This window comes from Bombus flavifrons, chromosome 3 (genome assembly GCF_040668555.2).
Source record: "Bombus flavifrons isolate JBK064 chromosome 3, iyBomFlav1_principal, whole genome shotgun sequence".
Lineage (NCBI taxonomy): Eukaryota > Metazoa > Arthropoda > Insecta > Hymenoptera > Apidae > Bombus > Bombus flavifrons.
Window position 1 is genome coordinate 12323966 of NC_138444.1, and position 13842 is coordinate 12337807.

Sequence of the window (13842 nt, forward strand, 5' to 3'; positions counted from 1 at the left end):
TAAGGGATTCAAAGAAAAATGGACGCATTTTTCATTGCATTATTCAACTATGCTTTGTTTATTCTTTTTCTTGGAATTTTGTTTTTTCATTTGAAAATTATTTTATAGGGTTTTTTAAATGCTATATCACATAACTTCATCCTGAAACGCACAACCTTCCATACAATACAATATAATTCAATGCCTTGTTTTCGTCAGTAATGCCAGGTAATGCTAAATAAGAAATACAGTTATTGCATGGCACATAACATAAATTATACAGCGTGTCCCGTAATCGATGATACAATCATGTACGGTGTGATTTTACATAAAAGAATAAGTCGAAAATATACAATAAATTTTTTTCATATGACGTTTTGTTTTCGAGAAAATGAATTTGAAAATTCATTAAGTATATTGGGCATAAATAACATGCCTAATGGTGCTATATAGTATTGCCATATTGTAATTTCTCAAATGTCACTTAATTACTTAATAATTATTTTGAGACTCAACGATATTTTTACTACATTACGATGGAACGAACGGTAACAAACTTTAAACTGTATGTACAGGGCACGCAAATTGGAACAATAATTAATTAACTCCAATTTTAAAGCTAGTGTTGAAACGTCCCATGCATGAAATAAAATGACATTTAATTTTTATAATATTTATTATACTTTGTTCTTTTTTAAAAATGTCATTCGATATTATGCATAGTTTCAAACGCGTTTTTTATTATGTATAAGGAGATAAAATGCTTATATACTTTTTATATGTGAAAATCAGTATCTAAAGTTAGATACTTGAATAGCTCAAATCATTACCATATTATTTAATACTATTTTTAAGCCCTGTAATTTTTAACATACATAAGTACAACACGGAATAAAATATCAAAAGATTGCTGTTCTTTAACCTATGAACAACATCTGCATATCAGAAAACAACAACGAACGTGTTGTATATGTTGGAATGATAGCCCATGGAATGAATTATAATCTAAGTTTCCAAAGCTGCTGTGCACTAAAATCTAATTTGACTTCGTGAGTATCGTAGTAAAGTAGTACGAAAATTCAATATCGCTCAACTATCTTGAAAAGTACAAACAGTATATTAAATCTGTAGTACAAGGCCCGCGCTTGAAATGTTATCTCCGCCGCCAGCAGTTTGCGCTGCTTCAGTGCAAACTAATACTGGTGCCACACAAACTTGAATAATAACATCTTTGCTTTCTATTTTTAATGTTTCGTCCCAACAGGACACTGGTTTCTCAATATCTAGTGCTATCCGGGTGCCATCAACGATAGACGTCGAAAAGCTATCGTCTAAAATCAACGCAGCTTTACTAATGTCAACCTAAAATTTCATAAGTTCATATATATACATATACAGAATAGGTCAACTAAAAGGTATCATCTAAATATCTTTACTATTGTATGAAAAATCTTCTCAGAATGAAGTTACATTATTTCAAAGGGCACAAATGACTAATGCTATGCTCAATATGGTGGTCGTTTGCTGCAATGCATAATTCAAATTTTCTAATTAGTTTTTCGTACATAGTTTCTATTTCATCCAATGTTATAGATACACCTACAGCTGCAATTCTCTCCTTCATATCTTCCGACGTTATAAGTTTGTCACAATAAACTACATTTTGTAATCTTATAAAATAATGACATTAAAAATGTCTGTCCATTAATATATGTTCCCCTTGAAACAGTGCAATTTCGTCCTAAAAAGATTTTTCACACAATAGTAAGTAAAGGAGATATTTAGATCATCCCATTTAGCTGATTCACCCATATATTCATATAATTATAAGCTTATAATTAACAAAATATAATCATATTTACTTACATGGCTCGTCGCGCATACGTGTCTATGAGCTGTTAGTGATGCTTTGGCTGCTGCAGCCATCGTATTTTTCCATATAGAGCCTTTTACAGTAAATATAGCTTGATAGGCTAACGTGTGTACATGAATTCTAGTTAATTCTCGAGAATGCTCAATAGTTTTACTTTTCATACGTATCAATTTGAATAACGTTCGCATTTGATCTAAGACTGTCGCTATACGTGGCGTTGAATTTGCCACTAATGAAATATTTCCGTAATACATCGCGTTATGCAAGTTGGCTATTTCTTGCTCATTCATCCCTAAACTATCGACAAATGGAATAATCGAGTCGCAAAGCTCAAAAAGTAATTTATCTTCCGCAAACGAGGCCATTTCAAAATGAATCTTAGTCGATGAAGATCGATCCGTCATTTGTTTCTTTACTTTACGTAAAAGTTTCTGTCTATCACCTGCATTTCAATAAACGTTTTTCTAAACAGATCACAAAACTTATACAACTAAGAATAGTGTTTCAATTACCATTAGGAAATGGATAATTATCCATCATTTGTAGACCACTGATAACAAGTAAGTTAGGCTCGTATGTTAACAGTAGTTTATCAAATGCATCAAGAGAACTAATTTTAGGATTATTGGCATCATTGTGAACTATGTACCTAAAAAATAGTTATAGTGATTTAGGAGAATCTATTACAATTATATATGTCTACAATATTTTCTGAAGCTTTTTAGATATTATACCTATTAGCTCTAGCACTGGAATATGGACCCCAAATATCTCCATGCTTGTATTCAATTACTAAATGAATGTCATCCCTTTTCACTTCACCCCCTACAATATTAATAACCTGTGGTATCATTTGATGCAAGGATCTAGTCAGTTTTGCAGCAAGTGTAACATCACACCCTTCTCTTGCAAATCTTAAGGCCATAACTGCTGCGTTACCACCAATGGTAGAATATGAAGATTGATATGAACGAGCTTTAGCAACAAGATTGTCAAATAGTGTTCTATTTGCCATATATCTCCTGATAAAAAAATGAAATGTTAATAAAATGTGAAATAGGAAAAATGTATTTCTCAATGAGAAATACAAAAATTCGATTAAAGGTGACATGGCAAAAGTAAGACTTACTCTGCAGCAGCTCCATGGCGAAAATAATAAGCGAAGCTTTTTAAAAGTTCTAACTCTGTGTTGATTTCATCAAAATGTTGTGGTTGTCCGACTTCATCGGAATAGTTGAGTAAATCTTTAGCATTGACGTATACATCGGTACACACGCCATAACCTATCGCAACTTTCGGTCGTGATGACATCACGTGTTTATTTTCAAGTCTTTCCAAGCCATGGATTAAAGTTTGCAAACGTTTCTGAAGAATATTCTCTGAATTTCTATAATAAATTGCGACTAGAACTATTAGTACAGTGAACGCTGTACCAAATTTTAATCCCCTGTTGTACCCCATTTTGAGTTCCAATAACAATGAACTAAGCGCTGTAATCACTGGGCTCTTTAAAAATCTAATCAATGCAGAGTTGATACATAATTTTATTAGATTATGATTAATAATGACAAATAACTGACATGAGCGCCATGCTATATCAATTTAAAACAATTCTTTACTTTTTAAAGAGAAATTTTAAAATTTATGTTGCATTATACTAGTTTGACTATATTATATGTATGGTAACTCAGCTAAAAGGGATCACATAAATATTTACCTTATTTGTTATTGTATGAAGAAACTTTATACAACAAAGTTACAATATTTCAAGGGCCACACAATAATTTTTTTGGAATAAGAGATGAATAAACTTATAGGGCAACATATTGATCTACTTGAAGTATACAAATGCTCTTCGTAGAATAAAAGTACTTCTTATATATGTTTTTAAATAATATTTATTTAAAAAAACAACACAATTTATCTCATTGAACATAGAACTTCTTAGAATACGTACATATGTAAATTTTAAAAATTTGATCTTGATTTAGGAATTCATCTTCTATATTTGTACAATTATAATTTTTAGATTGCAATATGATAGAAAAAGTAAAAAAAGAACTTATGATACTGATTAGTAAAAATACAGAGGGCATACATTAAAATATGTAGCTGTATTCTTTTGAAACTCTGATTGTTGGTACCAGTCCAAATTTATTTAGGACAAGGGGCATCTTTTTTTTCAAAAGAATAAAGCTGTTAAGCATTTGAAGCTCTTTACGAGATATAAAAATATTTGAAGTCTATAAGTATACACCAATCACATATATGATTACAAAAACAATTTTTTCGAAGTTAATCAAAAAGAAGTAGAGTTATCATAGATTAAAAATGGAAGCTTCTAATGTCAACTTCTTTTTACTAACGATATACGTAAGATTCAGTTTGGTTAGTTTCATATTGAAACAATTCTATTCTATCTTTTACAAAACAATTACTTTACACTGTTTACTCTTTATTTTTCGTATGAAGACGCATATGTTTCTTTAGATTATCGAGTCTATTACATCGTCGATCACAGAAATCGCATTGATAAGGCATTAAATTGCTATGCACTACTACATGACCGTTTAAGTGACTAATCTGTTTGAACCGTTTTCCACAAATAGTACAAACGTATGGTCTTTCGTTCATATGAGCTGATGCAATGTGAGTTTGTAAATTTGTTTTCCTTACAAACGTAGCTTTGCATACATCGCATTCAAATGGTCTTACATTTGCATGAATGGCCAAGTGAGATTTAAGCACATTTTTATGTTTAAAATTTTTCTCGCATAAATGACACTGAAATGGGCGTTCGTCGTTGTGTACCTTTTTATGAACGGACAGATGAGCGAGCTGCTTGAACATCTTCGCACAGATCTCGCACTGATAAGTGCGTCCATCTTCATGTGCAGCACTTATATGCCGACGCAAAGTATCGGCTAAAGTATATCTTTTTCCGCAAATTTTACAGCGGAACGGACGCTCGTTCGTATGAGTCATTAGATGCCCGTTTAGATTTCTTTTTTCAAGAAACCGTGCACCACATACATCGCATTGATAAGGTTTTTCTCCATTGTGAACATACATGTGTTTCTTCAAAGAATTCGAAAGGCTAAATCTCTTTTTGCAGACAGAACATTCGAATTTTCGTTCTCCCGTGTGTACCAACATATGAGATTTCACGTGTCCCGCTTGTTTGAATCTTTTCCCACAAATGATGCATGGGAATTGACGTTCATGAGAATGAGTAAGTATGTGTCGTTCCAAAACGCTTTTGGTGGTAAACACCTTTTTACAGTTATCACATTCGAACAAACGGAGAGTCTCTTTAGTTTTTGAAATGTAATGTCCTTTATGCGATTGAGCATGGATCTTCAGCGAACCTAAAGAGTCGAATTTCACCCCGCAAACCGCACAATGGAAAGATCGATAATCTTTATGCGTTAATGAATGTTGGCTAAGATGGCCCAATTGCTTAAAACTCTTATTACAAATTAAACAAATGTAGGGTCTTTCGTTCGTGTGAGATCGCATATGCCTTTTTAATACACTAGGAAAGTTGAACTTTTGATTACAATATGAACATTCCAAAGTTGGATCTCCATTTATTTTCATTGGACGATTGTCTGCAGCAATTTTCTTCCTTTCTTTGAGGAGACTTAAACTCTTTGTTGCCTTTGTATAATCATTTGCTTCATTTGATTGTGTTTCATTGGCATTTAATTGTGAGAAATTTCTTAATTTAGATGCTTTCGTGTCTAATGTTGTTTCATCTTGAGAGTCTTTACTTCTTCTACTTCTGGTCAGACTGGATAATTTACTTTGTCTATGAGATTGCCTCATATGTTTTTCATACAAACTTAGAACGTGAAACGTTTTGTTGCATAGTTTACATTCAAACTTTTTCCCCTTTATATGTGTTCTCATATGATTTCTTAAGTGGCCGGGTTTCATGTATTGTTTCTTGCAGATTTTACATTTTAAATTGATTTGATTCTCTGTATTTGATGCCTTGTCATCTATTCCCGATTCATCCTCAAATACTGAATCTTCTGTATGCATGTTCAAAGGTTCACTCTTAACATTCACAAAATTAAAACCAGGAGTGCTTCTTTGAAATTCACCCCTGACTTCATTGCAAGAATCTTCACTCTCACAATCATTTAACTAACGAATTAAAATAATGATCAATAACATATATATGAATAACTATATTATTAATAATATACTTACGCTATCTATATCTCTATTTGCAAAGGCAGGCTCATCTATAAGCTGCTGCATATCTTCTTCCTTAACTTCATCTTCTTTGTCGGGTAAGAGGCTAATCCATTCTTCTTCTGTCCATACATTATCTCTTAAATTTATTAGATTAGTTTGTTTTTGGAATTCTTCATGTACATTTTTCCCAAATAATATATCATATGGAATTTTTCCATTTTCACAACGAAATGTTGAATTTTGAAAAATTTGTATATGTTTCAAAGCTTCGTACCATGTTTTCGTTGGATTTTCTTCTACCCAACATTCAAGTAAGGTTTTAAAATCTCTACTCTGTTCACTGTTCTCAGTGATTTCTCCATGAAGTATCATGAAATCTTTCCACAAAAGACGTATCTCTTGCACAACTTCTTCAGCAAATTTGCGTCCATTGCTGCTTTGTAAGACCTGTGGTGCTCCGATAATAGCCAGTATGTCTAACAGTTTCACAGCTACTTCATTTGCTGTGTTTCCATGCAAACCTTTCAACACAACAAATCTGGATATTTGATCCTCGTAGACAAGGAAATACTTGTAATTACAAGTTAATTGTATTGGCATATCTATTACATCAATTTGTCCTCTATGATACAACTTTTTGTCTGTGGTATTATAAAGTGAATTCATGTTTTCAATTTCCAAATAATTTATGATTCTTTCAGAGAGATTTAAGAACTATGAGATTTTATACCTTGTTATTTAAAAGAAAAAGATTTATTTATCGGGAATAATATCTATAAACAATTTATCACAACTTATAAATATATGCTTTCTTCAGAGGTAAAAAGTTAAGTACCTCTTGGTAAATATTCATTTTATGTTTTAGAGATTTAATACTGATTCTTTCCAATGACAAATTAAATGTTTTCCTTGGTACATTTTTTGCTTTCAGTGTGTCCATTGTTCACTTTCTTAACTCATTGGTATCTGTTAAAAAAGAAAAAAATGTAATACTTTTAAAAATAAAATATTACAAATGCATATATGTACTGTACTTTCTCAGAAAAGAAAGGAAATAGTTATAGTCTTTATTAAATATAAAACATACCACATAATAATTCATTATCATTTGCGTACGGAGAACAAATTTCTTCTTGTACATGCGAATAAAGTTAATATATAATCAAACAAAATTTACATTTTCTTTTAAGTGTAAAATGATACAGACTTTTAACCTATATAATTCTTTATGAGATTCAATTCATTTTAAAATTATGGAACTTTATGTCCATTTTCCATTGGAAGCTGCTAACATTGTATTATTTTTACGTGACGACGGAGAAAAATACACGTTTTTCTGTTTGTCCATTTAATAATTAATGTTCACTACACGATCGTAAACTCTTGTTTGTCATTTTCATAGCGAGTTCTCATCGCCTCATTAAACCAAGAGTTGACGGTACCAGTGAAGGCACGGCTGTATTGGAGATAATGGTTATTTGTCCACGTGTCAGGATACCTAAAGGTTGGTTTTTAATCATATATTCTGTCGTAAACAAAACACAATTAATCTATCATAATATTGTCATTACTAATCAAATTGAACATTTCGCTTGAAGAATTAAAAAACTTATAAGAAATATAAAAAATTTTTACTCGGTAGATAATTATCATCTATCATTACATATATAAATACATAATAGATCACAAAAAAATAAAAACGAACTATTTTGCTGTATTATTATCAATTAATTACTTAAGTTGTAAGTTTCTTTATTACATAAACGTAATTTTCTTATTTGTTCAGTAGCTTACTGAGTTTAATGATAACATGATATGAAGTTTATCCATCTTTGAATTATTTTTTCGAAGATTTTTTTTGGAGTCGTGTCACAAATTGGAACTACACATTACACATACAGTCGAATTAATAAGTCCAAGATGGCAAGCGAGGTAAACGAAATTGCTGTTCAAGCGAGTGAAAATATAACAGAGAATAATGAGGCGATTACTGGAAGAATACCATCGACATCTGAGGGAATGGTTCTTGCTTATGGAAGCTTGATAATTATGGCCATATTACCTATCTTCTTTGGTAGTTACCGAGCTGTTAGACACCATAAGGAGCAGCAGGTTAGCCACGCGTTTGACATATGTTTTATACGCGTATGTCGGATGAATTCTTCGAACTTTCTAATAATTAACTGTTTAATTTTCATTAATTCATAATATTCAAATGATAATCTTATATTGCATAGAATATCTTTTTTATTATCATTGGATGATATTTAATGCGTTTGCAGCTTGATAACTGTAAAGTATTTAATTGGAGACCAGAAAATCATAGTAATGTAAATCAGTTCATTGCTGCTATTTTTTATAAAATAGTCTTCAATTATTATTATAAAAAATTTATTATACTTTCTCAAGTCATGAAGACATATTGTAACACAGAATAAAGTTGTGCTTATAACCTAATTATAACTTTACTACTATAATTTATAGCTTAATTAATTATGAAACTAGAGGGACTATACTGTTTAAAAGTTGAAATATGTGACTAAATTCAAATTTTCAAAATGTTGACATATACCACTATAATTTTTAAATTAATTAGCATTAAGATATAGCATTTTAAAATTGTTATTAAATGTTCTGTAGCATGTAGTGCTTTTGTATTTTTTATAGCAACAATGTAAAAAAAGTGGAGAACAACCAGACACAATGTCACGCAAGGAAGCAGCAATATTTCCTTTCATTTCTAGTATTACATTAGTTGGACTATATGTATTATATAAGGTAACAAGTGTTAAATGAATGATCCTTGTATAAGAAGTTTATTTATTCCACATTAGAGTTATGTCAATGTTTTTCAGATATTTGCCAAGGAGTTTGTTAATCAAATTTTGGCTGCCTATTTTTTTTTCTTAGGAATCTTAGCCTTGTGTCACCTTACGAGGTATACATAGTTTCTGATTTATTGGAATATATGTAGTTAGCGTTCTTGAAATTACATATTATGATTTTGATTACAGTCCATTAATTTCATCATTGGTACCTGCTGCAATACCAAAAACTCAGTATCATATATCATTCACTAAAGGAGAAGGTGATAAGTCAGAACATATTATTAATTACAAATTTAATCTTCATGATATTGTTTGTCTAATATGCTGTTCACTTGTTGGAACTTGGTATCTTTTAAAAAAGGTAATAGACATTAAACAAAATTTTCTTTGGTAAAAGTGTACCTCAAGTCAAAATAATTTTTTTAAATTTTACAGCATTGGATTGCCAATAATTTATTTGGAATCGCGTTTGCGATTAATGGAGTTGAATTACTACATGTGAACAATGTTCCAACAGGATGTATTTTGCTTTGTGGACTCTTGTTTTATGATGCATTTTGGGTGTTTGGTACAGATGTAATGGTAACAGTCGCGAGATCGTTCGAAGTACCAATTAAATTAGTGTTCCCTCAAGATATATTAGAGAAAGGACTTACAGCCAGCAATTTTGCTATGCTGGGTTTAGGTGACATTGTTTTACCAGGGATTTTCATTGCCCTTCTATTGCGGTTCGACAATAGTTTAAGTAGGAAGACAAATGTGTATTTCTACTCAACATTCTTCGCATATTTCATGGGATTACTAGCAACGATGCTGATTATGCATTTATTTAATCATGCACAACCGGCTCTGCTATATCTAGTACCTGCTTGTTTGGGTACTCCTGTACTTTTGGCATTGGCTAAGGGAGACTTAAAAGCATTATTTTCGTATGTATCTATAAGTGTTTCACTTATATGCTTCTACTTGAAATTGTTTTAAACAATAGATTATAATTTACTAATCTTTTTCAGTTACGAAGATCATCCAGTTATTCCAAAACAAACAGAACAAACTGCACAAACGCAAGTAGAAACGAAGAAGGACACATAATATTCGTATTTAAGGTGATCAATGTAATAAAACTGTCAGCATTGTCATTATGCTGTTATCGTTTCAAATTTATCGTTTATAGGGAAAGAAATGATAGTTTCTCTTATGCTCAAGCTGTACAATCATGAAATTTAAAAGTATCAACAACATATGTAATTATATCTTACATAAACATTGTGAGATATAATTTTATGCTTGGTTCAAATTTAGTTGACATTCATACATTCAAATTCGACTGAATTGATGATTCGTAACTAACTCATTTTGTATTTATATCCTTTTTCATAAATGCCAATATACATATATAGAAAGATTAATATCAATAATTTATAGATAAATCATTCAAGAGTGAAAGCAAAAAGAAAAAGTAGTATTTTTTTTAGATAAATTGTTCCTTTGTAAGCAAAATTTTAAATAAGAATTTATATTAATATGCATATTACAAGTGTGAATTAGTTTTTATTGGATCAGAGGACCTGAAAGAAGGAAATAATTAGAATAGAAAATTAGGTTGGAATTTTCTATTTCTGTATAAAATACGACTTTTACCATATTATGAATGACTAGATTGAATTCCTATTCCAATAGATTTATAGTCTACAACATATGTTGTATTTTATTAGAGGTGTGGATTACTTAAATGAATTATAAATTATAATACAATTTTTCACATGCACAGTTCGAAAAAATGATTACAAAAATTGAAATAATTTTTTGATTTGTTGTTAGTAACTTCTTTTTCCATTTCTAATTTTGTTAAATATATACAATTTTTCTATAATATAACAATATTTTAATTGATAAAATTTATTTAAAAAGTGGATTTTATAAAGCGTGTTTAGTTAAATGTGTAAACATCGAAAACATAATAAAACTACATTTTTTTTCATTTATTCATTCTATCTTTTTTATGTGATCACCTATAGGTTTTCTATTCAAAAAGTAGTGATTAGCGATATTACCTCATTTTAAAACATTTATTCTTTGAATTGCGAATAATATTACAAATAGTATGAATAAAAATAGATACTTTATGCCTTATCAGCATCTTCAATAGCCAAGTTCTTTGCTGTGATAGGTTCCAATTCTTTTATACCTTCCTTAGATACCTTTTGTACCTTAAAATTTGGAAGATTAACTATTAATCGCTTGTGTATTTCCCTGACACATTTTTTCAATAGTATGTATGCTTCTTCTTCCGTTGAATCTGTAATATAGAGTAGTGTATGCAGCATATTTTGATAAAAAATTTGTATTAATAATACCATATACAAAATAAACATTAATGTAAATCTGATCTTAATAGTCTTTCTTACCATATTTGTGATATCTATCTAAAATGGAAAGGGAGAAAAAGCCTCCATAGCCATGCGCTGCATAGGGCACTTTAACACATGATGCTAGATAATCAATGAAGTACAATTCTGGTCCACTATTTACATCATAGCCAGCCATTAATAAATTGACAAAATATGGTGTTCTGCTTCGAAGATAATCTGCTAAGTTTCTTCTGGTGAAAGAGGCAGCTGCTTTTGGAGATAATTCATAGCCATTTCTCATTTTGTAAAGCTGTATATTTTTTCCTATATATTCTGAAAATTGTGTAGTATCCCCAGATTCTCCAGATACTGCCATAATAAGCTTATCAGACATTTTGTGAATTTTTTCTTCATCTGAAGTAACAGAATCAACGAAATATATAAAGTGACTTGCATTTACTACGTAAATATCTTATAATTATAAATAGATATGTATCAATATTTCAAATTACAAATACAGATAAATTTGATACTTCAATAATACTTGTAACAGGAAATTAATAATAAAACAAATAATTTATCTGGAAGTATTTTTTAGGTTGTAATCAACCGTTTAATTTCTTACCGTTTTTCATAACCATAATAGATTGAGCTGTAGTCATATCAGCCGCAACTAAAACAAAATCTTTAAATTGTATTCCGATTAAACATTCCATTTTTAGGAATAATTCTTTCTACTGTCTTGAGTGCAATTGCAATACGACTAAACAACACCAAAATCTGCCTGTCACGAACTATGAGGTTAGGATCGCAACTGTTAAAGTAAAGTAACGCGGCGGTCATCAATGTCTTATATGTTCAATGACAAATAAGTTGGTAACCGCAAGCAGGTTCCTTTCTACTAGCTGAGAAGAATTCTGTCATCCTTAATGGTTATCTAGATTTGCTAGATTTTACCTGGTTTCACATTTTATTTTTATTTTCACCTATCTCTACTTCATGACTTCAATCTTCTTAAAATATTTATGATCTTATATATATATAATATGTACAATCTTTTCTACTTTAAAACTTTCGTTTTCTATATAAAGCATGCATTTATTTTAATAAAGTTAATTTATTTCCTTTTTTATAGAACTCTTTAAAAGAGTAACTTAGTCTACGGTTTAGAACCAAAGGCAGAGCTAGATCAAAATCTGTAATTCAATTTACACTTTCTAAAATCCAATATTGATTTCATTATCATCTCGTGACGGGAACTTATAAGTTTTTGGTTCATTTTCGCATGAGAAGAGTTGTTTTAGCTTCATCGGTCGTACAACGGAATTAAGTTATTATAAAATTACACAATTACACAAATTATTAAACGGAAAATTATGAATTCATTACAAAATTACACATTTATTGTAAAATTGCTAATTGAATTGAATAAAACAATCTTATTTTGCAAATGAACGAAGCGTTTAATTATTTAAAATCTTCACATTCATCAATAGCTTTCTTATTAATAGCGGAAGTAGATTGCCATTATCTTTATCTGAATCATCATTCATTGTTAAAGATATTAGGCATCTGTTAAAGGTTAAGGATATGAATTTTAATAAATATAATCTCGCGAACTTGAATAAAAGCTCTATATATATTTAGTATATTAGCAAGGGAATATAATATTACAAAAGTATTTTTATAAAAGTAGCTACATGTATATGTTAAAATATCACTCTAATTATTATATTTTTTAAAGAGAAGGATATCTTTAAACATCCAATAAAACAATACCCCATTATTTCTAATATGAAATTCATAGATCATTTTTCATTAGAATGAATTGCAAAGTAACAATTATTATGCACCGTGCAAGAAAAGGGAGGCAGAATACAAATGATAGAATACATTCAACGATTCCCGCTATCCTGACACTTTGTATGTCAAGTAGCTGTAATAGATATTCTACCAGTATGTAATACAAAATGAAATTCGTTTGCCACTAAGTACCCATAAAAATGAATTTCTGAGTTAGGTTCCTGAAATTATATTATCTAATCTATATTTTCCGCTTACCTTACCTGTTTTACTTTTCACCCTGTATATTATTTCTTTTTCCTCTAATTATGTTTTTTAAGTTGTCTTTCACCTAACTGTACCTTTTTTTGTTCTTAACATTTTTTCAAATCTCAGAAAGTTATGAATGAATCGTTAGTGATATTAATTATGTATATCTTTTTATTTCAAACTTATACTAAAATTTTTTTGAAAAAATTTAAAGTTATTTTATTAAAATGAGAGCCAGACCGTCATCCAAAAGTTTCATTCATACTGTGAAGATCGTTTGCAGCGAAAGTTTATTTCGAAATAAAATATAAAGATAGTACATGCATTATAAATAAATATTATACGTAAGTAAAAGGTATATTGAATTCTCGATGTAGTAGGATTGAATTTATTAAAGGATAATTATAATCTTGGCGAGGCAAACGGTCACGAAGGAAACTGACAGAGAGGCAAACAGAAATGACTGGTTCACGCTCGTTAATGTACCATTGCATTTCTGTGTCAGTGGTAAAGGTCTAATAGCGGACTGGATCTCCTATTCTTTTCAGCTTTA

General features: G+C 30.1%; 4 protein-coding genes across 6 annotated transcripts; 1 reads left to right on the forward strand and 3 right to left on the reverse strand.

Annotated features, from left to right (window-relative positions):
- Positions 1–27: 27 nt before the first annotated feature.
- LOC138178396 (ADP-dependent glucokinase) lies at positions 28–3361 on the reverse strand. The gene is made up of 5 exons (XM_069110201.1): positions 2982–3361; positions 2587–2874; positions 2365–2501; positions 1846–2294; positions 28–1341 (listed from the first exon to the last, which is right to left on the reverse strand). The coding sequence occupies exons 1-5, from the start codon at positions 3311–3313 to the stop codon at positions 1099–1101; spliced, it is 1449 nt and encodes a 482-aa protein (XP_068966302.1). The 5' UTR covers positions 3314–3361; the 3' UTR covers positions 28–1098.
- A 371-nt stretch (positions 3362–3732) lies between these two features.
- Positions 3733–7963, reverse strand: LOC138178394 (zinc finger protein 493). 2 transcript variants are annotated; one of them, XM_069110198.1, is made up of 5 exons: positions 7853–7963; positions 7146–7556; positions 6789–7024; positions 6071–6699; positions 3733–6004 (listed from the first exon to the last, which is right to left on the reverse strand). In XM_069110198.1, the coding sequence occupies exons 4-5, from the start codon at positions 6656–6658 to the stop codon at positions 4301–4303; spliced, it is 2292 nt and encodes a 763-aa protein (XP_068966299.1). In that variant the 5' UTR covers positions 6659–6699; positions 6789–7024; positions 7146–7556; positions 7853–7963; the 3' UTR covers positions 3733–4300. The 2 variants fall into 2 exon arrangements, with proteins under 2 accessions (XP_068966299.1, XP_068966298.1); XM_069110197.1 differs by having other exon boundaries at positions 6071–7024.
- A 15-nt stretch (positions 7964–7978) lies between these two features.
- LOC138178395 (minor histocompatibility antigen H13) lies at positions 7979–11275 on the forward strand. Of its 2 annotated transcripts, none has more exons than XM_069110199.1 (6): positions 7979–8170; positions 8726–8836; positions 8893–8996; positions 9073–9247; positions 9322–9815; positions 9900–11275. In XM_069110199.1, exons 1-6 carry the CDS (start codon positions 7979–7981, stop codon positions 9976–9978), a joined length of 1155 nt encoding a protein of 384 aa, XP_068966300.1. In that variant the 3' UTR covers positions 9979–11275. The 2 variants fall into 2 exon arrangements, with proteins under 2 accessions (XP_068966300.1, XP_068966301.1); XM_069110200.1 differs by having other exon boundaries at positions 8914–8996.
- Positions 10937–12221, reverse strand: LOC138178397 (proteasome subunit beta type-2). The gene is made up of 3 exons (XM_069110203.1): positions 11863–12221; positions 11295–11651; positions 10937–11185 (listed from the first exon to the last, which is right to left on the reverse strand). Exons 1-3 carry the CDS (start codon positions 11951–11953, stop codon positions 11010–11012), a joined length of 624 nt encoding a protein of 207 aa, XP_068966304.1. The 5' UTR covers positions 11954–12221; the 3' UTR covers positions 10937–11009.
- Between the last annotated feature and the right edge of the window lie 1621 nt (positions 12222–13842).

What these genes read in the sequence shown, in the direction of transcription:
- LOC138178396 (XM_069110201.1), bottom strand. Translation starts at nt 3,313, where the DNA reads ATGGGGTACAACAGGGGATTAAAATTTGGTACAGCGTTCACTGTACTA. An exon ending in TAATTATCCATTTCCTAATG is followed by an intron (nt 2,295 to 2,364) that starts GTAATTGAAACA and finishes ATTGAAATGCAG; the next exon opens with GTGATAGACAGAAACTTTTA. An exon ending in ACGTATGCGCGACGAGCCAT is followed by an intron (nt 1,342 to 1,845) that starts GTAAGTAAATAT and finishes ATGAAATTTTAG; the next exon opens with GTTGACATTAGTAAAGCTGC.
- LOC138178397 (XM_069110203.1), bottom strand. Translation starts at nt 11,953, where the DNA reads ATGGAATGTTTAATCGGAATACAATTTAAAGATTTTGTTTTAGTTGCG. An exon ending in TATTATGGTTATGAAAAACG is followed by an intron (nt 11,652 to 11,862) that starts GTAAGAAATTAA and finishes CTGTTACTTCAG; the next exon opens with ATGAAGAAAAAATTCACAAA. An exon ending in AGATAGATATCACAAATATG is followed by an intron (nt 11,186 to 11,294) that starts GTAAGAAAGACT and finishes TCTATATTACAG; the next exon opens with ATTCAACGGAAGAAGAAGCA.
- LOC138178395 (XM_069110199.1), top strand. Translation starts at nt 7,979, where the DNA reads ATGGCAAGCGAGGTAAACGAAATTGCTGTTCAAGCGAGTGAAAATATA. An exon ending in GCCTTGTGTCACCTTACGAG is followed by an intron (nt 8,997 to 9,072) that starts GTATACATAGTT and finishes TTTTGATTACAG; the next exon opens with TCCATTAATTTCATCATTGG. An exon ending in GACTTAAAAGCATTATTTTC is followed by an intron (nt 9,816 to 9,899) that starts GTATGTATCTAT and finishes AATCTTTTTCAG; the next exon opens with TTACGAAGATCATCCAGTTA.
- LOC138178394 (XM_069110197.1), bottom strand. Translation starts at nt 6,724, where the DNA reads ATGAATTCACTTTATAATACCACAGACAAAAAGTTGTATCATAGAGGA. An exon ending in CAAATAGAGATATAGATAGC is followed by an intron (nt 6,005 to 6,070) that starts GTAAGTATATTA and finishes TTAATTCGTTAG; the next exon opens with TTAAATGATTGTGAGAGTGA.